Raw genomic sequence first — 24,496 nt, 5'->3', positions numbered from 1 at the left:
CACCTTTGTTAAAAGTGCTTAATACTATGTTTTTATTTTTACCCTATACATGGCAAATTACATACTGCTTTCAAAAAAATGAACACATTTCAAATATTTCCAATCCAACAGTAAGATAAAATACAAAATACACACCTACTGTACATATAAACACATAGAAAAACACACTGTTCATTTAAACACTGTACAAATAAACACATTGCGTTAAGTTAAACACCACAGGAAAGATACTACTCGTAGTCTAAAATACCGAATCAGAATTTTCAGATTTTTCAATTTCCAATTCAGGCCACTTCAAAATGTGGTTCTGAAATCCAATACAGATCTGATTTGCAGCAATGTGAGGAACATAAGCACACAATGGGAAAATGGATGTGAGGAGATTAAGAAAGTTTGATCACATTACACCTATTCTTTCATCCCTACATTGGCTACCTGTTAGATTTCGTATAGATTATAAAACACTTCTCCTGACGTATAAATCCCTTAATGGTCTGGCCCCGCATTATCTACAGGAACTCCTTACTCCTTACAATCCGCCGCGTTCACTCTGCTCCCAAGACGCTGTCCTGTTATTAGTCCCGCGTATTAGAAAAAACTATGCAGGAGGAAGAGCGTTCTTTTATAAAGCTCCCCAACTTTGGAATAGCCTCCCTATTAATATACGGGACTCAGACACACTCTCAATCTTTAAATCTAGACTCAAAACATTTCTATTTGCTCAAGCTTTTGAGTAATGTCTCATTACAATTTTCTTCCTCTTACAGCTTATCCAGCAAATATAAACCCTGTCCTAATCATCTGCTTTCTCTTTCTCTCCCCATGTCCTGAGCTGCTGCTACCAGTGCCCATCCCACTCCAGCAGAGTTTTATAAAACCATTCTAACCCCTTTTTCTTCCCTCCCCTCTCTGTTCTCTCTCTCTATCTTTCTCACATGTGCTGAGATGCCCGGCCGGTCTGCCTGGATCTGTCCGTCTGTGGTTCCAGCTTTCAGGAATCAGCCCTGTCCTTCTACTCAGAATTATTTCACAACCCTTCTAACTTCTGCTTTTTTTTTGTTTCTCTTCCTTTCCTTTCTGTTTTCTCTATCTATCTCTTTTACATGTATGGAGATGCCCTGTTCCTGATGTTCCCAGCCTGGCTCTCCACTGCCCGCTGTGTTGTTCTCCGGCTCTGCAGCCCTGCACTGATTAACACACTCAGTATCTGTTTCTGTATTAGCCATAGCTCTATAGTTTGTGCCCATCACATTCTTATATTCATAAATTAGTACCTGTTATATTAGCCATAGTTCACATTAATTCTCTGTACTGTTTTTGTTCTGTTATTTGTTTGTTGTTTGTTTGTAGTGAGCGGGTCAACCCGAGTAGGATGGGTTCCTCGGACTGAGTCTTGGTTCCTTCCAAGGTTTCTTCCTCTTAAAGGGAGTTTTTCCTTGCCACTGTGTCACCATAAAATTGGCATCTCTGTGGTGCTGCTCATAAGAGGCGTGGACCTGTTTTTCCTGTAAAGCGGCTTTGTGACATCCTTTGTTGTAAAAAGCGCTATATAAATAAAATTGAATTGAAAAAAATAAAATTGAAACAGACAACAGCAGTGAGTGAGGGTTTCAGTGCTGGATCAGTGAGGTAACAAACCTCATAAATATGTATTAGTTCAGTATTTAATAAAATATTCTCTTAAAGGAGAACTCTGGTGTAAAATGGACTTTTGGTGTAGTAAAACATGATAAAAAAGTACTTACCTTTGATCAATAGCACACCTCCGTTCTCCCACAGTGTTCCGAGATCCAGAAATTTTAAGTTTACCTTTCAGACTGGGTAAAACGGGGCATAATTTTTCACATCACTTTTTCCACCGTTATCCAGGCTCCGGCTGCAGAGTCTATGTATATATATATATGTCTATGTCATTACCAGTACAGTTATGGCAGCGCTCGGAGCTAAAGCAAGCGGCACAGAATGTAAACAGTGTTTTTTAATAAGCTTCTTGCGCACTTTTTAAGTCATTAAATGACTCATTTTATGCTCATTTTAAGCTAATTTGAGCTGGATAACGGTGTAAAAAGCGATTTATCGGGGCAAATTGTGCCCCGTGTCACCCAGTCTGAAGGGTGTTTGGACAAACTGTTAAAATTTCTGTATCTCGGAATGCTGTGGGAGAACGGTGGTGGGCTATTCAACAAAGGTAAGTACTTTTGATCATGTTTTACTACAACAAAAGTCCATTTTACACTGAAGTTCTCTTTTAATGAAATTGCATTTTAATGGAATGGTTGAATGTGGCCTCTGGACATGGTTGCAACATCAAATAAAAATAAAAGCTTCATAAAGAAAGTTTAAAGATATCAAAGACTTGTATAAAATATAAAACATATAAAATAATACCTTGTAAGATATACAGGTATCGGTGTCACTTGTCAGCTGTCCCCTGAGGTAACCCTGAAATTCTGAATTCTGAAATTCTATCACGTTTAGCAAGTGTAATCCATGATATATTTTTATTTTTTACAGTTAATGCTTTTGTATAGACCTATAGATTAGCTCAAATTATTTAATTTTTGCTGGTAAAAAAGTAGCTTAAATACACAGTAAAAAGAACAAGCTTGCAGATAAACATTTTACAAACTCGTTACAAAGTGTACATTATTGTGACATCAGTAATGATTATCGTATTAAGTCAATAACCCTTATAACATAGCAAAAAGGAAAGTAAGGAAATTTGTGTTTGGCAGATGGGTATTTTTCTGTTGTAGCAATGTTTCTTGGCAATACAACTTTTTTTTTTATCTTTTAAGATCTCCTCTTTCTTATTTTCTTTTTTTTCTCTTTTCTTTTTATTAGCTTGTTTTGTCAATACCAGTCATCCCTCTACAAAAGGTGTGAAAAGAGCGTGCTGCTTGACATATCATTGAAAACTTATTTTAGTAATTCAGTTCAAAATGTGAAACTCATATATTATATAGATGGATTACACACAAAGTGATCTAAATGCATCAGTGATGATTTGGAGAGACATGTCATCTGCCATGTCAATTGCTGGTGTTGTGGATTTCATTTTCCAGCAGGACTTGGCGCACTGCCCACACTTCCAAAAGTACCAGTTGGTCTTGATCTGTATTATAGTTTACCCTTTTTTAAGACACTGATTTTTTGAGTTTTTCACATTTTGAACTGAATTACTGAAATAAAATAACTTTTCAATTATATATTTTTTAGATGCACCTGTATACATCTGTGCATAGTTTGCATTGAACAGCGCTTGGAACTCTGGGATTTGGAGTTTCTTGGGTGGATGTTTGACCCCTTACGCAGTGTGGCTGAATTAAAACAATTCTGCAAAGAAGAGTGGGCCAAAATTCCTTCACAGAGATGTGGAAGACTTGTTGCCAGTTATCGCCAACTCTTATAGGTTATATTCATAGGTTATATTTGTCTGATTTGTCAGAATTTGTCAGAAATCTCTAAGGGGCAAATATTTTTTTCACAGCACTGTATATTGAGGTTGAGTATGATTCATTATTGACTGATCAGGAGGTCTCTGTTGTCATTCTGATTCCCTCTGGTGGTACTGGGTAAATCAGACAGAACGAGCTCCTCCCCCACATTTGAGCAGCAGTTCCATCGGCGAAGCAACCGCCACAGTGCTTGCCGGAGCTCGCTGGACGCAAGATAGTACAAAAAAGGGTCAAAGCAACAATTGAGACAGTTTAGACTCAACGTGAACTTGTAGTAGGCATAGATGCTTTTACCCTTACCGCGATAAACCATGTGGATAAGCTGGACAATCATATTAGGGAGGTAGCAGACGATGAAGCAAAGAGCTGCTACTATCACCAGAATCTGTGTCCGCTTGTGTGAACGATGGATTCCTGCATCAAGCGACTGTCTAAGGGCACGAGCCACTGCGTAATAACACACCACTAAAATGACCATCGGCACGACGTAGAAGAGTACGTACATGGTAACAAAGTAGATATATCCTTTCGTTCCTTTAAAAGCGTGGTTAGGAAGCACATCAAAACAGGTCGTCACGTTGAGTTGAGGAACCCTCATATTAAAGTCATACAAGACATAGGGGATCTGGAATGCAAGAATAACAATCCAAATGAGGATGCAGGTCAGAACAGCTTTCCGGATGCTCCGCAGATTTCTGGTTTTCAAAGGGTGTACCACACCACAGTACCGCTCCAGAGCTATGGCGCTGGTGGTGAGGATGGAGCAGCTCATGTTGCAGTAGAAGGCAGCTGTTGAAATTCCACAAGCCATCGAGCCAAACAGCCAGTCGTTGCGTCGGAGATGATAGTCCACCTGGTTGAATTAGAAAGATAAGCATTTGGTTACTTTATATTAAGTGTTATGATTAAAAAATGACTATAATCTAACCCTAACTCTATGATTTGTTTGTTAAAAACTTTTGTCTTGAAAAATCTGTAGCATAACATAGGGCTGGGCGATAAATTGAGATTAAAAAAATATCAATATATTTTAATATGCGATATAAGACGAGAAAATATTGTTTATATCGATATAGACTACGCTGCGTTACAGTGAGCCCCGTCAGTTCTCCCGCTGTGTCTCTGTACAGCTTCACCTAGCCCCGCCTCCCTCACTCACTAAACACACTACCCCTCCCTCCCCTAGCCCCGCCTCCCTCCCTCACTAAACACACTACCCCTCCCCTAGCCCCGCCTCCCTCCCTCACAAAACACACTACCTCTCCCCTAGCCCTGCCTCCCTCCCTCACTAAACACACTACCCCTCCCCTAGCCCCGCCTCCCTCCCTCACTAAACACAGTACCCCTCCCCTAGCCCCGCCTCCCTCCCTCACTAAACACACTACCCCTGCCCTAGCCCCGCCTCCCTTCCTCACTAAACACACTACCCCTCCCCTAGCCCCGCCTCCCTCACTAAACACACTACCCCTCCCCTAGCACCGCCTCCCTCCCTCACTAAACACACTACCCCTCCCCTAGCACCGCCTCCCTCCCTCACTAAACACACTACCCCTCCCCTAGCACCGCCTCCCTCCCTCACTAAAACTAGGGGTGGGCAATATATTATATCGTATACACCAGCGTTTCTCAACCTTTTTTCTAAAATGAAATAAAATAGCGCGTCACAATTAGCGCGATTAGCGCGAAACCTGCTGACTTTTCAAACGAGTGAAATACTCTGCTACACTCACTGCTGAACTACCACTGGATGAAGAAGTTAATGGCTCTGATTCAGAGTTATCTGAATCTGCAATCTTCTTTTTAAAAAACGTTCCATGCTAGCCTGAGTGCTTCACACAACTCTCGCAGTGCATCGCGTGGGGGACAAAAACTTTACAGTGTGTCCCAATTTAGGGGCCGCATCCTTCAGAGGCTGTATTCGAAGACAGATTGCGTCACAGCTGCGCAGTAATGCACCGCCTCTGTGGGTCGCATCCTTCAGAGTATGCTGCCTGTGAATTGGGACACACCCCGACACGAGCTGACTCTGGAAAGGAAATATGCACGTGAGGCGCAATATTTTGACGGCACCCCCGATGAAGCCAGACGGCACCCCAGGGTGCCGTTGAGAAACACTGGTATACACGATATATTAAAAATCCATATTGTGATAATAGGGCTGTTCTGTCTTAAAAGTAGTCTATTATTTACTGTGAAGCTTTAGGTGTATTTATTGTATAATTGTTTTAGTTTGCAATATTATTTGCTGCATTATATTATTTTATGCTATATTATTTATTTTGCCACATTATGATTATTCTGTTATACTATATTTCTGAAATGAATGAATTATTTTAATTTTCCTATATTGTTAAGTATATCGTTATCACAAAAATACTCTGAAATATTGTGATATTATTTTAGAGCCATATCGCCCACCCCTACTAAACACACTACCTCTCCCCTAGCCCCGCCTCCCCCCTCACTAAACACACTACCTCTCCCCTAGCCCCGCCTCCCTCCCTCACTAAACACACTACCCCTCCCCTAGCCCCGCCTCCCTCCTTGCACAGAGGAGAGATACGAAGCTCATTCAGACGCCGTTCTCTATAAAAACACACAGTGACGGCAGAACCCGACTTTTCAGCGAAACAGCAGCACGTCTGATGTTCTGAGATCACAGCGCTGATAAACAGCAGCAGCGCGAAGCATCACCACTGAACTAATCACTGATCTTTAGAGCAGACACACCCACTCTAACCTGAACTGATCAATCAGCTCCTTCACATGGGTATGAGAATAGACCTGACACTGTTTCAGCCCAGATTTACAGAAAACTCAAACTGCACTTTTTATTTACTTTTTCTTAAGCACTTTAGATGCTCTTTGTATGTAATTTTGTATTTTTATATATATCCACTGTTTTTAGGCTAGTGGACAAAAAGATTTAATTTGAGGAACTGTAATATATATATTCAGAAAAAAATATTGAGATATAGTTTTTGATCCATATCGCCCAGTCCTAGCATAACATAAACTTTTATTTCTGGATAGGAATAGCATAGATAAAAGGTTTTATGAAGATCTCAGAGCAGCATTGTTTCAGATTATAAATGAAGGCAGACCCTCCTTGACAGGTTATCAGGGACAATTAATTAATGGTACCATGTAGTACCTTTGTTGAAGAACATGACTTTTTACAGGCCCCGTCCACACAAATCTGGATATTTAAAAACTGAGGTTTTCGTCTCCATTTGAGAATATTTGTAGACGGGAAAACAAAGCTTTCTGAAAACACTGATTTCACACAGCGAGCTTGCGCATGTATACTTTTTGTTTTCAGAATGAGCCTGTAATGTGAACAGTGCCCTAAATGTTCTGTTCTCTCTGCGATTTGCGGATTTATATCATGTTTACAGCTTAATTTAATGTACCAAATACCTTGCTGAGGAAGCTGAAAGTAAAAAAGGTGATAAACTGCCCAATTGAGCACCTGTGGGGCATCCTCAAGCAATTGTTTTACAGTGTTCCAGATGTACACCATTCATGCAAGGTCTGGTTCACTTGATGTTATGTTCAACTGTATAGTTCACGCTAAACAACACAATGGCTATTAATTATCTACCATTTCTTAATTACATTATAAACTGAGGAAGCAGCTACCCAAAATCCACTCTGAGGACAATTTTCAGAGAGAAATTAATTTTTATTGTTGTTTAACTAAAATGTCCCTTTTTCACTCTTTCATTCAGAATGCTGAGAATATCTACAACACCTAGACCTATAACACCTTAACCTAGCGCTGCAGGATGTCTGCATGGTGCTATTTTTGGTTTCATAAGTAGCAGTGCTGCTGGAGTTTTTGAAAATCTCCAATCAACACCAACACCAAACAAAGTATCCAGTGGATACCGTTTTTAAAAACTCCCGCAGCACTGCTGTGACTGATTTACTTATACTAGCACAACACACAAACACCTCATACACCACCATGTTCGTGTCAATGCAGTTCTAAGAATATTGACACCTCACACAAATAATAGCTGCTCTGTGGTGGTCCTGTGTAGTCCTGAGCATTAAAGAACAGTCTGAACTGAGGATAATGAAGTTTGCTGAGAAACAGATACAAGAATACAGGCTATGATAATTATAGAACTACAACATGCTCATATGTGTTGAATAAAGCATATAAAGTAGGAAATTAATGTAGAAACAATGAGGGGGAGTTTATATTACACTAACAATTTAATTAACATGGAGATTTGAACATTCATATTTAACCTGATATTTTTTTTGTACATACAGTCTTTTAGAATATCAACATGTTGTAAGTATCTATATTTTAGATATTTCAAACATTTAAATTTATCCTGTGCAACAGAGGTAGCTCTTGCTCTTCCTTTCCTCGGGTGGTCCTGATGAGAGCCAGTTTCATCATAAAGTTTTTGATGGTCTCTGCCACTGCACTTGAGACTACTTTCAAAGTTCTTAAAAACTTTGTATTTTTTCTTTTTTGACTGATCATCATTTCTTAAAGTATTTTTTTTCTTTACTTAGTTGAGTTGTTCTTGCCATAATATGGATTAGAACATTACTCAAATAGAGATATTCACTATTTACCAATTCTACCTCTTTACAACTTTACAACTGATGCTCTCAAACACATTAAGAGGGCAGGAAATTCAAGTAATTAAAAAGACAAAAAACGTTTGACAAGTTTAGCACAGCTGTTAACTGAAAGCCATTCCAGATGTGCAAAGCTGTCATATAAGCAAGAGATGCTACTTATTGTGTAAAAAAACCTTATCTGACATCTTAACCAGAAAGTGAGAACAGGACATAGCAAACATTGTAACTTCCTGTGACAAGATCTAATTTCCTTTTATTTTTCTATAATACTTCCTTTTATCTACAGAGAGAGATCAATTACCAAATAAAATGTTTTTTTTGCTTAAATTGGCACAAAACAGGAATGAAACTAGCACAGATTGACAGGTGGCGGTGCTGTCACATACTAACAAAGCTATTATATAGATTATATATATTATTATAGAAGTAAAATCCAGTAGAAAAGATTTTAGAGCCTAGTAATACAAGTTTAAACATATTTCTTTACATAATTTAAAGATTTATGCTTAATTTATAGTTTGCCGTTGCAGATATTTTTTTTTACTTCTTCTTCTAGTTATCTGTAAGTACATCAAGTGACTGATTGCAATCAATCAAAGAACCCAATGTTTTTCAGAGTGAGTAAAAAGCCACCAAGGATGATATTAACATGTAAACAAAAGGCTTTCGCTTTTACACGTTACGCAACAAAATCGAAAGTTTAAATTAACTTGATACATTCCGCCAAATATCGTAAAGATGTCCTGTTGATGAATTACTGACATTTAGTAGATGTATCATTGACAAAGGTGTTAAAAGTATTCCAATTTTTTATACAGAGAGAAGCTTTTTACACGAGTAAAAAAAGTTTAAAAATACTGGTATCAAAACTACCATATTTTTCACATTATAAGGCAGACTGGATTTTAAGGTGCACTATCAATAAATGCCTATTTTCTGCTCTATTTTCATACATAAGATTCACTGGATTATAAAACGTATTATGCGACACTAGTAAGGAACAGGGGTGTCGCCATGTTTTCACTTTTGGGTGACAAGACCTGTAAAACTAAGCTGAGCTAAGTAAACAAAACTATAATTCTTTTAACGTTAAAAGAGCAGTAAGTGTTAATCTACATAGATTTCTCCACCAAAAACTGTTTATTTGGGTGAGTAAAGTGCTTCCATTTATTTATTTATTTATTTCCATTTATTTCCAGATTTCCACTGGGTGCAGCAGCATTATCAGGTCATGGTTAGTGGTTAGCTAGTGGTTAGAGCTCGACAGCGCTACACTAAGTGTTCCAGTAAGCCAGGGCATTATCAGCTAATGGTTATTGGGTAATGCTAATGCTGCTCTAGCAGTGCTAGCCGGGGTTAGCAGCAGGTTACAGGCTGATAATACTACTTACTTAAGTAAGGTAATAAAGTTTTCATATTTAGTTACTTGACGCCTCTGGTACTATAACAGCCTAACCTTGCTGGAACCTTTTCTTATGACATTCTGTGTTAGATTCTTGAGCAGAATCTAATCAACCGTCTCAAATTACATTATCTGCTATATGACCTGAAGATTGGACATGAATTGGCATAACCTCCACTCAAATAGTGCATAATAAATCAGTTTGAAAGCAAATAATATTTGGAAATAGTTTCAATAATTGGTTATTTAACATTAATTGACTGTTTTTTTTAAAACAACTTGTTATTTATAAGCAGTGCACTAAGATTGAGATAGTACTGAGAGACTCTATTCATGGTAGACTGCATGAGGTTCTGTGCCTCACTGAAACCTTGATTAGGCCCAGTGAATATTTAGCATTAAACGAAGCCACCCCTGCATTATATAATTATATACACAACCCAATATTGTTTGATCCAATCCATCAATTTGCAAAAAATAAATTATTTCCTTTAATTAATATTTACAGACCACCTAAGAAGATTAAAAAAAAAAGTAATTTTGTAGCACATTTAGCAAGAATGTATTGATAAAGTGATTATAGTAGAAGACTTTAACATTCATTTTGAAAAGGTTGATCAATTAAAAAAAGGCATTCACATCAATTTTACACTTTGTTCAAAATATAACAGGACCTACTCATTACTGTTATCATACTGTGGATTAAGTTTTGGATCTGGGTGTTAGCATAGATAACCTTAATATTATTTTTCAAACCTCAGCAATTTCAGATCATTACCTTATTTCATTTAAGCTACATTTTAGTCATAATATACATACATCCCCCAGCTACTCTATGAAATGTTTAATAATGCCTTTTACAACCCAAAAATGTACTAATAACCTTACTGATTAATCAACCACACTGTACTCTCCAGCAGACCCAGTAGAACTAGATAAACTAACCATTTAGAAATTAGCTCTTCGCTAATGTTAACTCTGCTAACCTTAGTTCTCTCCCCAGTAATGTTAGCTAGCTCTATGCTAACCTTAGTACTCTCCTCAGTAACATTAGCTACCTCACCACTGATATTAACTACGCTAAACTTAGTTCTCTCCCCAGTAATGTTATCTAACTCGCCGCTAACGTTAGTATGTTTGCTAGCTCTACCCTAACCTTATTTCTCTCCCCAGTAATGTAAGCTAGCAAACAGCTACTGTTAGCTAGCTCCCCACTAACCTTAGTTCTCTCCCCAGTAACTCACCGCTAATGTTGATATGTGCTTTCCAACTGGCATTAAATGCACCATCTAAAAATGTAATACCTAAAGCAAATTTACAGTAAATGTAAGACAATTTAAGACCTTAATTGTCAAGATTTTAATTTATTTATTTTATTTAACTTTTTAAGGACCCGCGGGAAACCTGTTCATAAAGCAGCTTTTGTGTTCTTACATCTGTTTTACACACACGGGTCAGATACAATTCACATTTACCATTTCACAGCTCAGCACAGCTTCAGTCTCACAACTTAGTACTGTTTTACAGTAACATTGCCTTGGAAAATATTTGATGCCTGTAGTGAAAGATAACTGTTCATAATATTTGATTTGAACATAGAAAATAACTTAATAAAGCCCACCCGGCGTATCTGGCCACACAGATCGAGATAAATAAAAACAATTCCAGAGCTCTCTTTAGTGTTATTTTCTAACTGATTAAAAAACATCAGGTACTGAAAATCAGATTACAGCCATTCACACCAGCAATGCTTTTATGGCCTTTTTTGATAACCAAATTGAAAATTTTCCAGAAAAAAATCAACAGATAAATAATACATCCTGTCTGTCATCTGGTGTGGCTGATAAATATCAAACCATTAACCCACTTCCACAGCTAGAACTAGAGAAAATTATCTCCTCATCAAACAGCACAACCTGCACACTTGATGCAGTTCCCACAAAATTACTAAAATGGGTACTATCAGATATAATTAAACCGCTGTTAATGATAGTAAACTCATCGCTCAATCAGGGGAATGTACCCAAAGCCTTTAAAATACCAGTAATTTTACCTTTAATCAAGAAACCAAATCTTGATCCTAGTGTACTGTCTCACTATAGACAAATCAAATTTTTCACACTTTAAGGCACACTTAAAATCCTTTAATTTTCCATGATAAGTGCGCCTTGTGTATGAAATTTACCAATCTGGTTGTAAGGAGCAGTAAAGCCACTGCGCTGAAATAAAGCATTATAAAAGAGTTTCAGTTTAGTTCTCCATTACCGAGACTCGAGAATGGAGCTGTTTTAGCATTAGCCGCTAACCGCACTAGCTCTTTTGTCATAAGAGGTGAGTATTACTGGCCTGTAGCCTGCTGCTAATCCTGACTAGAACTGCTGGAGCAGCATTAGCATTACATGCTAAGCTCAAACTCTTTCGCTGTTCAGAGGTGAGTATTATCAGTCTGTAATCTGTGTGTTTACCATGGTAAAACAAGCTACGTGGGAAAACCGCTAGCTAATATCGTCCTGGCTTACCAGAGCATTCATGATTCCTCAATGAAGCAATGTCAGGCAGCATTAGCTGCTACCACAGTTAGCCATAGTGGAAATCTGCAAATCTAAGCTTACTGTAAACAAACGAAAGCGCTTTACTCACCCAAATAAACAGTTTTCAGGAGAGAAATCTGTGTAGATTAACATCCAGCACTTGTTTGTTACAGATAGGTAGTTGTGTTTGTGGTGTATATTAGTTAATTAGACCTGGTTAAATTATGTTTATTTAGCTGTAAAACTAGTTTCTGTTCCACTCTCAGTCTCTGCACAAGAAGCGTTAGCCTCTGCTCTGTCAGCTGCCGTAAACATGGTTTAGACGGTGCAGAAAGTGCGACCATGTGTTTTCTAATTGCAGATGTATGGAGCTAAATTAGTGCCAAAACTACGCAAATAAAGAAAACGTATTCTGTAAATATGATACTACTTGCAAACAAACACAACGCGTTTTACAAATACAAAACTCGACTCTCTAACACACACGGTGTGTTTTACAAACACAAAACCTGATGGTTGTAAATATATATGTAAACTTCAAATAAATACACAGCTGTTTTCTAATACATTGCTCTTTACAAACAAATATAACACGTTTTACAAATGCAAAAAGTAATAAATAAAACAAGTAAAACATTATTTTCAAACATTACCGTGTCATGACTCACGAACACGCACAGCCCATTTGTAAATCACGTGACTTTTGGCACAGTTTTAGCAGAGTCGCAAACTCGTGTTGAGATTTTCTCACAAATACACCCAACCCTCGTACAAATGCATCGCCCCAGAACAGCAGGTGGCGCTGTGGGACACTTTACGAGAGGTGGCTGCACAGCAAAGCAAGCTCTCCTATCCAGCACTCCCCAGAGCATTAATTTACACTTATTAAGGTGTTTAATACACCTTTAATAATCACAACTCTACCATTTTATACCCGATTTACACACGGTTTGGTTTGTTACAAACAGCAGAGATGTAATTATGATATAGGACGCTGTTACACATCACAAATATGAGCTTTCATGCTGAAATACTTTGTATTATGCTCTTTAAAAAAGAAAGATAGATAGATAGATAGATAGATAGATAGATAGATAGATAGATAGATAGATAGATAGATAGATAGATAGATCTGGACAAAAGGAAAGACCACCTAAAAATGGTAAAAAAAAAAAAACATTGATTTTACCAAATTGAAACCCTCTGGAAACTAATGTACAATTCTTTGCATTATTTGAGGTCCAATAGCTTTGCATCTTTTTTGTTATTTCAGCCATTTCTCATTTTCTGCAAATAAATGCTGCAAATTTACTGACAATATGCTGAAATACTTTGTATTATGCTCTATCTATCTATCTATCTATCTATCTATCTATCTATCTATCTATCTATCTATCTATCTATCTATCTATCTATCTATCTATCTATCTATCTATCTATCTATATAATTTAAACACCAATTAATATTTTTTTCTTTCTTTTTTAAAGAGCATAATACAAAGTATTTCAGCATGAAAGCTCATATTTGTGATGTGTAACAGCGTCCTATATCATAATTACATCTCTGCTGTTTGTAACAAACCAAACCGTGTGTAAATCGGGTATAAAATGGTAGAGTTGTGATTATTAAAGGTGTATTAAACACCTTAATAAGTGTAAATTAATGCTCTGGGGAGTGCTGGATAGGAGAGCTTGCTTTGCTGTGCAGCCACCTCTCGTAAAGTGTCCCACAGCGCCACCTGCTGTTCTGGGGCGATGCATTTGTACGAGGGTTGGGTGTATTTGTGAGAAAATCTCAACACGAGTTTGCGACTCTGCTAAAACTGTGCCAAAAGTCACGTGATTTACAAATGGGCTGTGCGTGTTCGTGAGTCATGACACGGTAATGTTTGAAAATAATGTTTTACTTGTTTTATTTATTACTTTTTGCATTTGTAAAACGTGTTATATTTGTTTGTAAAGAGCAATGTATTAGAAAACAGCTGTGTATTTATTTGAAGTTTACATATATATTTACAACCATCAGGTTTTGTGTTTGTAAAACACACCGTGTGTGTTAGAGAGTCGAGTTTTGTATTTGTAAAACGCGTTGTGTTTGTTTGCAAGTAGTATCATATTTACAGAATACGTTTTCTTTATTTGCGTAGTTTTGGCACTAATTTAGCTCCATACAGATGGCATGACCGTGGTGTCCAACCGCCTGTAATCGTTAAGAAATGTCAATAAACGTGACGTTATATATGTGTTCTATAAAGCAGAGATGCTGTGGCCACTGTTTCCTAAACTGAGGGTATGGTTTATAAATCCGTGCGTAAGGTTTAGTAATCTATGCGTACGGACTTTGCTCTTTAATTTTTTTTCCGCTACTGACCCCTGCAGGGCTCCGTATGCTCCGGATCAGATGCTCCAGATGCTTTCCCCAGCTTCCCATTGGAAGGAAAACATGGCAACAGCCTTGCTCACTTTTCATGTAGGCATTCTTACTAGTGTCCTTATAGTCCGGTGCGCCTTATATATGAAAATAAACCAGAAAACAGACGTTTATTAATAGTGCACCTTATAATTCTCTAATGTAAGTCTAATAGTCCGAAAAATACGATATTAATTTAGTGAGTTGAAGATGAGTTTCTCCAAAAGGAATATCATTAATCTGTCTCTGGGTCTTGTGCATTGGATCTCCCTCACTTTACTTTTTAGTTATTTAACAATTTCACAGTTTTTGTTATTGTTTTCGTGGCTTCTCTTTTTCAGACAGCCTTCGACAGACCTCTGTCATCACTGTTGGCGGATTTCACAAACACTTTCTTTGCACAATCTGTCTGTCTCTTTTCCATAGGGCTATTGTGTGGGTAATTTCAGGTAGTATCAGACCATAAAGTTATCTTGAATTTTGCCTTTCTATATGGACATTCTAAATATAATAATATAAAAATATTATTTATTTTACGTTTTGCAGATGATTTTATAACAAATTTATAATTTTCGTACCTGACCTTTTTTTATAATGAAGAAAAAAAAATGCTATTTTCTGCCTGTAATCCACTCAAAAACAGGATTTAATCATTATTTTTGTCATTTGTTTGTTTATTGCGGTGGAGTCATTTGTTTAACATTGTTATTATTTCAACTTATATCACTTTTTTTATTTTACACACATTTTAATACATATTTATATATATATTTACACAAATTATTTTTAATCAGTAAAAACTCATAACATAATGGAAAAGGGTGTTTTCTCTGCCAGATTTGCAGGGATGCTACAATGCTTTATTGCAGGGTGCAGATTTTTAGTTTTCAAATGGGGGTGTGGCTAATCTGCTGTTTGATTGGTTAATAAATGTCTATTCTGATGAACATTATGTCTTAATCTGTGATTTCCATTGTAACGGATGCAGGGTCTGAAAGTGTTAAGCATTTTAACTATTCATTTACGAAAGAATATCAAGGTATTTCAGTGTGATAAGAGCGTCTGCTAAATGTCACATATTTTACATATTTAAATGTAGAAATGTAGAAGTTTCACATATATCTCTTTTATCATCTGCTGCCAACCACAATGGAAATGTTATTTTCGGTTCTTAGTTTTTATCTCAAACAGTTAAGAAGATAACCCTGCCACCCTCAGCATGCTTATAAGAGGTTCTTGTTTTAAGCTATCACGTGAAGAGTTCCATATACAACGTGATTAAATACAAAAATAAATAAAGAAATTATGATTTCATTTATTTAGGAAAATAAAAATCATGCCCAGTAAATTAACTGTGACTAAGCACATTTTTTGGAAAGCTCAACTCATTTTCACTAGCCACAACCAGGCCTGATTACTACCAGACCTGTAAAATCCAGAAATCACTTAAATAGAACCTGTCTGACAACATGAAGCAGATAAAAGATCTCAAAAATCAACATATTATGCATTAATCTGAAGAAATTTGGGAACAGATAAGAAAACAATGTCATTGATCGCCTGTCAGTCTGGAAAAGGTTACAAAGTAATTTCTATTTCGATTTGGGACTCAAGCGGACCACAGTGAGAGATATTCTTCACAAATGGAGAAAACATGGAACACTAGTGAACCTTCCCAGGAGTGGCCGGCATCCCTTAAATTACTCCAAAAGGGCATGAACAACTCATACAGGAAGTCACAAAAGAACCCAGAACAACATTTATAGAACTGCAGGCCTCACTCACCTCAGTTAAGGTCAGTGTTAATGATTTAATAATAAGAAAAAGACTGGTCGAAAATGGTATTAAAAATACTGATGACCAAAAAGAACACAATGGCCTCACATCTCACATTTGCCAAAAGACATCTTGAAGATTGTGGGAATATATTCTGTGGACTGGGGAGACAAAAGTGCAACTTTTCGGAAGGTGTGTGTCTGACATAAAATGAACACATAAGAAAAAGAACATCATACTGAACGTAAAACATGGTGGTGGTAGTGTGATGGTCTGAGGCTGCTTTGCTGCTTCAGGGCCTGGACACCTTACTGTAATAGATGGAAACATGCATTCTGCTCTCTAGCAGGAAATCCTAAAGTATGTAACCTCAAGCTCAGGTGTTCTTGGGTTCTGCAGCAGGACAATGATCCAAAAGCACACAAACAAGGTTTTGGAGTGGCCTAGTCAAAATCTTAAACAGGCTGTTTATGCTGGAAAACCTTCCAATGTGGCCAAATTAAAACAATTTTGTAAAGAAGAAGAGGTGAAAGATTCATTGCCAGTTATTGCAAATGCTGGATTGCAGTTGTTGCCACCAAGAGTAAAAAGTTATTAGGTTAAGGGGCAAATACTTTTTCTTTTTTTAGGGCCAGGCCTTTTATATTTACTTAGGTTATCTTTGTCTGATATTAAAATGCGCTTGTTAATCTGAAAAATTTAACTATGATAAAAAAGCAAAACCAAAAAAAATCTGTAGGGGGTAAACATTTTTTCACAGCACTGTAAATAAAATTCAAATATAAAAAAAAAATCAGTAATAGTGAAAAGGCTTTGTTGTCGTTGTTGTTAAGCTGATTGTTCTTACTTGGAGAGGTAGCGTGATGCTGTAGAGCAGATCTGCCAGGCAAAGGTTAATAGAATAGATGACTGTAGGCGTTGCCCGTTTCGTATGGCCACAGAGAAGAACGAGGGCAATGATGTTGCACGGAGTGCTGATAATAAACACCACTATGTAGATAACAGGTACAGCAACGGTCATTAGTGGGCTGGTCAGTTGTTCCAGTGTGGTGTTGTCAACATGTGCAACTGGTGGGTTCATTTTGAAGCAGCTGGGGTTTGTTGGGCTGAAAAAAATAAAGGGAAAAAAAATTAATTAGGTAGAACCAATCCCTTGAAATTGTATAGGTTGCACTTGATTAACTTTAAAAATTGTTACCATAGTAAAGTAAAAAAGTAAAATACTTTTTACAACAATGACAAAAAAATAAATAAATAAAAGTAACCATACTGGGAAATAACTATAAAGGTTCATTTATACTCAGTGTTAAGTATGGATACAAATCCAAATATCGATGAACCTTCTGGGCGTACTCTGTATTCCTTTTGTCTGTACTTAAGAACCTTCTCTGAAAGCTGACGGATATGGACAGGGCGATAAGTATGGACACAAGTGCATATATGTCTGGAGCCTTCTGACTATACTAATAATTCCTTTTGTCCACATTTGCTCTATTTCATTGAAAACTCACAGATACAGACATACCATTTTTTTGTCTAGATACGGAAATGTGGACACAGACGAATCCTTCTCTCCGTATTCTGCATTTATTTTGTCCGTATATATCTGTACACTCTCTAACAGCTTAAAGATATGATAGAGCGATATGTACAGATACAAATACTAACATGGATGCATCTTCCTGTCCATATTTGTATACTTGGATCCTTCTGTCCATACTCTGAATTAATATTATCCGTATTTGTGTAGGTTTTCTGAAAACTTAAAGATAGGGATGAAATGCTAAGTGCAGATACACGAATACAGATATGGATGGAGATGCCTGCAAACAGAGTATTAAGTATGGATACAGATACGAATATGGAAGGATCCTTCTGTATGTAATCTGTATTTATTTTGTGTGTATTTGTGTAGATTATCTAAAAGTATATGGATATGCACAGACAGATGCACTAACAGCTGTTTCCAAAACTGCCTTTTTTGAACTATTTTTTCTGTATTGTATTAATGTATAAAAATCAGACTGCCCTATCAGAGCTCAAGAGACCGAACAAATAAACATCAAGGACATGGCAGAACAGCTCATCGTTTTTAGAGCAGAACTCCAGAACTTTTAGAAGCTTATATGAACAACATGAGCAACATGCTGACTATAAAAATGTGGATGTTTAGGGAAGTATATAGTGGAGCAGAGCTGAAAGACTGGAGAATAAAGGTAGAGGGGAACATTTCTTTGCAAAGACACATTTTGTGTGTGTGTGTTTTTTTTAATTTGTCTACATGCATTCTAGTCTGTTTACGCCTACAAAAAACTTTAAGCGTTGGATTACGGGTACTACCTAATCAGCACTCCTCTGGAGGAGGGATAAATTGAAGAAAAAAAAGTCTTTCTACTTCGTTGAAACTCACATCTGTTTTCTCATTCTGAAAATATTGTGCGTGGTGTGGTCAACAACTTCCCATAAAGCATCTCAATAGGTGCTACTCATTCCTTTGATCTAAAGAAAAAATGAGAAAACCTCAAAAGTATGACGAATCCCACAGCAGTACACATACCGTCACCATGGTAAAGTAATAACAAACAAAGACAGCAAGGTAATTTGATATTAAATTACTGAATTAATGTGGGCAATGCATTGAATTAATATGGCAATTTATAAAAAAATAGAACTAAGGAATTACACTTTATATGTTCATAAAAGGGTCATCATTAATATAATGTGCCTTTCATGTGTGTAGCATTGTTGTTTAAATTTCATACAAACACTCACTGTGTAACAATACATTTTTCAAGATGTACTCTGAATGAACACATTATTACAAATATAGAGGAATGATAACCTTCACTTTAAAGCACTTTTTTACATCTTACTTTAATGTGGAATGTTTATTTAGCAATTTTCAGAAAAAATATTACTTTTTATTAATATTTTTGCACTATAAGGCTCACTTAAAATCTTTATATATTCCCAAAAATTGTAAATGCAATTTATAATCCAGTGCGCCTTGTGTAGAATGTATGTATTTTACCAGTCAGGTCATAAAGAGCAGTAAAGCCACTCCACTGAAGTACAGAGTTATTTATACAGGAGTGTCAGTTTAGTTCTCCAGCACTTAGACTGGAGGAGTATTAGCATTAGCGCTAACTTCATTCAGAGATTGCCATTTAGAGATGAGTATTATCAGCCTGTAGCCTGCTACTAACCCTGGTTAGCCGCTAATGCTAATGCTAATGCTGCCTCACCAAGTTAAATCTAAGCTTATTGTAAATAAACAGAAGTGTTTTACTCACCCAAATAAAGTTTTCAGGCAAGAAATCTGTGTAGATTAACATTCAGCGCTTGTTTGACTTTAAAATATATATATTTTTTTAAGAATTGCAGTTTTGTTTATTTAGCTTAGCTTTACTTAGTTACCCCCCACCACCACTCAGCGGCAAGACTTGCTGAATAAGAAGGAAAACATGGCGAACCAGTGTTCTTTAATAGTGTTGCATAATGCTCCTTAAAATCCAGTGCGCCTTATAGTCTGAAAAATATGGTAAGTTATTTAAACCTTTAGCCTGATATCCTTTGATAAACAAAACACCAAAATACCCTGGGATTTCTTTTGTTTATTTTTTTTTTAACACTAGCACATGCCTCCTCCGACACATGTGAAGTTAGACTCCACCTCTTTTCCCACTTCAATAAACTGAAGCTGCATTTTTTTTTATCCACAGCCCCACGGGTAGATATACGAGATTATGGAGGCGTGTATGCTCAGTCATCTCATAAATATGATATTTCCGACATTACTGGAAGACAGTATCAGATACTAAATTGCTGAGAATTAATTAGTTCATGTTTCAAAAAAATTAGGCACTGACAAAAGTTTAAACCAATATACCTATAATATAGTGAGTAAACAACTATTGGGACATTACTATCATCATATATCACAAATCCAAATGTTACATACCAATCAGTACTTTTTAACATTTAACAAACAAACAGAAGACAAGGACTAGTCGAACCAAATCAAAAATCTCATAGTCATAACTTGTCCTTGGGAAATACATTAATGAATGTATTAATGAAGTCAGGCAAAATTATCTGATGAGTTCAGACCTAAAGGAGATAAGCATCAGCAAACAGCAAACTCACAATTCGCCCTCAGAGAACTTTTAAAACAGTCATCTGAAAGAAGGGTTAGAAAACAAAATACTATACCCTAAATATTATACTGAATATTATCTCAACTCAACTCAACATTTATTTATAGAGCACATTTAAAACAACCGAGGTTGACCAAAGTGCTGTACAAGATAGAAATCAATAAATACAATAACACAGTACAAAGTTCATATGAAATACGTTTAAAAATACAACAAATCAAGGTTATCAGCCAAGAGTCTACTTAAATATGATTAAAAGTGTGTTTTTAAAGACGATTTAAAAACCTCAAGAGAACCTGCTGATTGAATGTGCCAGGGCAGGTTAACCTTTGGTTTTGAGTTTTGTTTTATGGGGGACCAGTAAGAGCTGATTGGAGGATTATCATAGAAAGCAAACCCAGGTTTGTCCCATTAACATTTCAATACTTCTACTAACCTTGCTAAATTCCTTAATTACTTTATTTATTTTTATTTTTAGAGTTTCAGTCTGTAGAGACACAGTGTGTGTTAAAACCTTTTTGCACTGAAACTTAGTTGGCCGTAACAATGAACCTTCTGTAAAAAAAAAAAAAAAAAAAAAAAAGACTGTCCAAATCAAATCAGTATGTATTTCAGTACCACTTTAAATATAAGGCTTCTTTATAAGGGTTTATAAATATTTTATAAAGGAGTTTATTATTGGTTAAAAATTTAGTTGCAATTACTTTAAAAACATTAATAAGCACTTACAACACATGAATAGAAAGAACAACAGTGACAATTACTTTTTTAACATATCTAATAAATAAAATAGAAAGTCAGTTCAGTCATTTAATATCTTAATGAATGAAGTTATTAACAGAAATTATGTCTGGTGGAAAAGACAAAGTGAGATAAGCATCTAGTAAGATCTGAGTTTAACAGTATAAATAAATGTGGAATCCTTATTTGTTACATGGCAGGCCACTGTTGCCCTTTCTGTTTATGTGTTGAAACTGCTTATTCATTTTTTATAACCCAATTAATAACCATTAATCAATTATTTTAGAAATTATTAATTAACTATATATTTCTTTATAAAGGAGCCTTATTTTAAAGTGGCACTTGTATTTCTTGTGAATTGTAGAAGTGGAAACCTAACTTAGTTTATAAATTGGTGATTTTTGTAAATTTTCATTGTATATTCAATATTTATACAATAACTTTATCTGTACATATTTATGTTATAATGATATTCTAAAAAACGTTGCCGGTGGTATTATGTACAATTCGATATGGCACACCAATATCAAATAATTATACAAATAATCAAAATGTAATATTTGGCTAGTAAACATAAAATAGAGTAAACATTTTGATTAAAACTTGATTAAGCTTTTTAGTAAAGAAAATGTATTTAGCATTTTAAAGGTTTAATGAAAGTAATAACAGTTTTTTCCTATGGCATCAAACTAAACAAATTTTAAGCAAGTTTGTAAAATATTGTAAAATACTGTATGTAAAATAATCAGAATGCTGTGTCTTTTGCAAGCTAGTTGCAACAAGGCAAGCACACCCATTAATTGCCTGGGGCCCCCAGACAACGCATTCTTGTGAAAACAGCTGGTCTAAATATTAAAATCAGAACAAATATGGTAATGATACATATCTCCATTAAGGTGCTTTGAATTAATTACAGTAATTAAAGTCCTCTTTCTATGGATGCCTCCACTGAGGCTTTTGGTAAGAGGGGCTTTGTGGGGTGGTAAGGCATAGGGTTTTTGCTGTAGTTCAGGGGTGTCGGTAGGTGGGTGGGGTCCATTTTGCTTGTGGCCCCCAAATGCCTTAAAACAGCCCTGGTCTTTTGACCAATTACAACAATGACTATCATATATACAGCTCTGGAAAAAAATAAGAGACCACTTAAAAATTATGAGTTTCTTTGATTTTACCAAATTAAAAACTTCTGAAATAATATCAAGAGGACGATGGATGATCACAAGCCATCAAACTGCATCCTTTTTGTTATTTCAGACACTTTTTATTTTTTGCAAATAAATGCTCTAAATGACAATATTTTTATTTGGCATTTGGGAGAAATTTTGTCTGTAGTTATACAATATAGAATAAAACAGCTATGTTCATTTTACTGAAAACATATACATATACCATTGTATTTATCATGGTGATCTTGTTCTGTTTCAAAAATACAAGTTTGATGGTCTAAAATATTTTGACGCATTTTGATATGTATTTGTATTTCGTCGCTCGCCAATAAAAACATATATCTCCAAAAATGCAACTTTACAGGAGAGAAACCACTGTTTTTTTATTCTTAAACAGTGGAAGTCAATGTAAAAAGAGTTTATTTCAGGTAATGCTGGAGAATTTCTATTGGTTCATTCATCAATATAATTTGTGTGTAAATGTAAGTACAGGACAGTTTGTGTTTTCAAATTATGTAGTAAGATAAAATCGGAATAAAATGGAGATACTTGTTTTTTTATTAGAGAGTGACGATATATTACACGTATTGTGCGTATTCCTTTCTCACATAGAGTTAAATTGGCAGCCTAGAAGGTAAACAAGTAAAGGATTTTTTATTTATTCCCACAAATTGAGAAATAAATACACACTCGATTAACTTTTTTTTTTGTTAAAAGTTTAGTCATTTCAAATTTTTTTATTGCTAGGCAGTTCTTAGTAAATGTGGGTGTTTACTTTTAATCAAATCTCAGACGTGTTCTTTTCTGTTCTAGAGATGACTTGATCTTCTGTGATTTACCGCACACAGAATGAGCTGGCACTGCAATGTGTTTTTTTTTTACTCACTAAAGTTTTCTAAAGAGTGTTAAAAGTATTTTTTGTGCTTGTTTTTTTCTAAAATATGTCTTTTAATGTCTTAGTAATTTAATTTCCTAATGTTACTTTATATTTTTGAGAGCTTGGTAATGAAAAAAGTTAAATCATAAACGTGTGTAAATGGAATTTCCATGCACAGATGCATACAACATTTTTTTTATTGTTCTTTTATCTGTGACCACATAGGAAACTAAGATGGAAAACACCATGAGATATTCATTTTGGAGAAGTATCAGCTAACAGAACTTTCGTTTCGACTGTCTGAGGCAGCAAATCTGCATGTGAAACAGTACACATGACAATATGTATAATAACACCATTGAAAACAAGGTGAAGGAAAAAATCCCCATCACTTCCAGACACAGACAGGCTATGTTAGACTAAACAAAACAAAAACACAATCAAAAAGAGCGAAAATTAAAGAATAATACAGGGTCAGTCTTTGAGAGAAGTCCATTTGGTTCTATATGTAGATTAGATATTATACAGCTCTGAAAAAAGAGACCACTTAAAAATGATGTGTTTCTTTGATTTTACTAAACTGAAAATCTCTGGAATATAATCAAGAGGAAGATGAATGAACACAAGCCATCAAATCAAACAAAAAGTTATCCAAAAGCAGTGTGTAAGACTGGTGGAGGAAAACATGCCAAGATACATAAAAACTGTGATTAAAACCAGGGTTATTCAACCAAATGTTAATTTTCTGAACTTTATAAATATTAACGTATTTTCTTTGCATTATTTGAGGTCTGAAAGCTCTGCATCTTTTTTGTTATTTCAGCCATTTCTCATTTTCTGCAAATAAATGCTCTAAATGACATTTTTTTTTTTTTTGGAATTTGGGAGAAATGTTGTCTGTAGTTTATAGAATAAAACAACAATGTTCATTTTACTCAAACATAAACCTATACATAGCAAAATCAGAGAAACTGAAGTGATCCAGAGCTGTATATATATATACATATATATATATATATATGTATATATATATGTATATATATATATATATATGTATTTTTTTTTTTTTTAAGGCAAAGGAAAAATCCCTTGGATTTCAAAGGCAAACACTTACTTAAAAAAAGTATAATTCCTTCAAAGAAACAAACAAGGGACCTTTTAAGGTAGTGTTACATCTGAGATTAAATTCTTTTCCACACTTTCCACACTTTTTTCACTTATTTACAACTAAATAAAACAAAGCGTTTAACAAAGCGAAATATACAAAAAAAAAACCTACCCAAGAAGTTTGAGGAAGATGGCAGTAATATGTTATGGCTTGTCAGACTATGTCTGTGACTGAGCGCACATGGTTGCGAGTGTTTGAGTTCACA

At 35.6% G+C, this 24,496-nt stretch overlaps 1 protein-coding gene across 2 annotated transcripts; it reads right to left on the bottom strand.

Annotated features, from left to right (window-relative positions):
- Positions 1-24,496, bottom strand: LOC103034611 (P2Y purinoceptor 8). Of its 2 annotated transcripts, XM_049470128.1 has the most exons (4): positions 24,403-24,496; positions 18,596-18,684; positions 17,033-17,291; positions 1-4,311 (listed from the first exon to the last, which is right to left on the bottom strand). In XM_049470128.1, exons 2-4 carry the CDS (start codon positions 18,607-18,609, stop codon positions 3,520-3,522), a joined length of 1,065 nt encoding a protein of 354 aa, XP_049326085.1. In that variant the 5' UTR covers positions 18,610-18,684; positions 24,403-24,496; the 3' UTR covers positions 1-3,519. The 2 variants fall into 2 exon arrangements, with proteins under 2 accessions (XP_049326085.1, XP_007254876.2); XM_007254814.3 differs by lacking the exon at positions 18,596-18,684.

The sequence above is a fragment of the Astyanax mexicanus genome, chromosome 21 (genome assembly GCF_023375975.1).
Source record: "Astyanax mexicanus isolate ESR-SI-001 chromosome 21, AstMex3_surface, whole genome shotgun sequence".
Taxonomy (NCBI): Eukaryota; Metazoa; Chordata; class Actinopteri; order Characiformes; family Acestrorhamphidae; genus Astyanax; species Astyanax mexicanus.
The sequence above is the reverse complement of the archived record's forward strand: the minus strand, read 5'-3'. Positions and strand labels throughout refer to the sequence as shown.

Excerpts from the sequence above, each read along its gene's own strand:
- LOC103034611 (XM_049470128.1), bottom strand. Across the intron at positions 4,312-17,032 it reads GCATCACGCTACCTCTCCAA|GTGGACTATCATCTCCGACG; the intron begins GTAAGAACAATC and ends TAATTCAACCAG.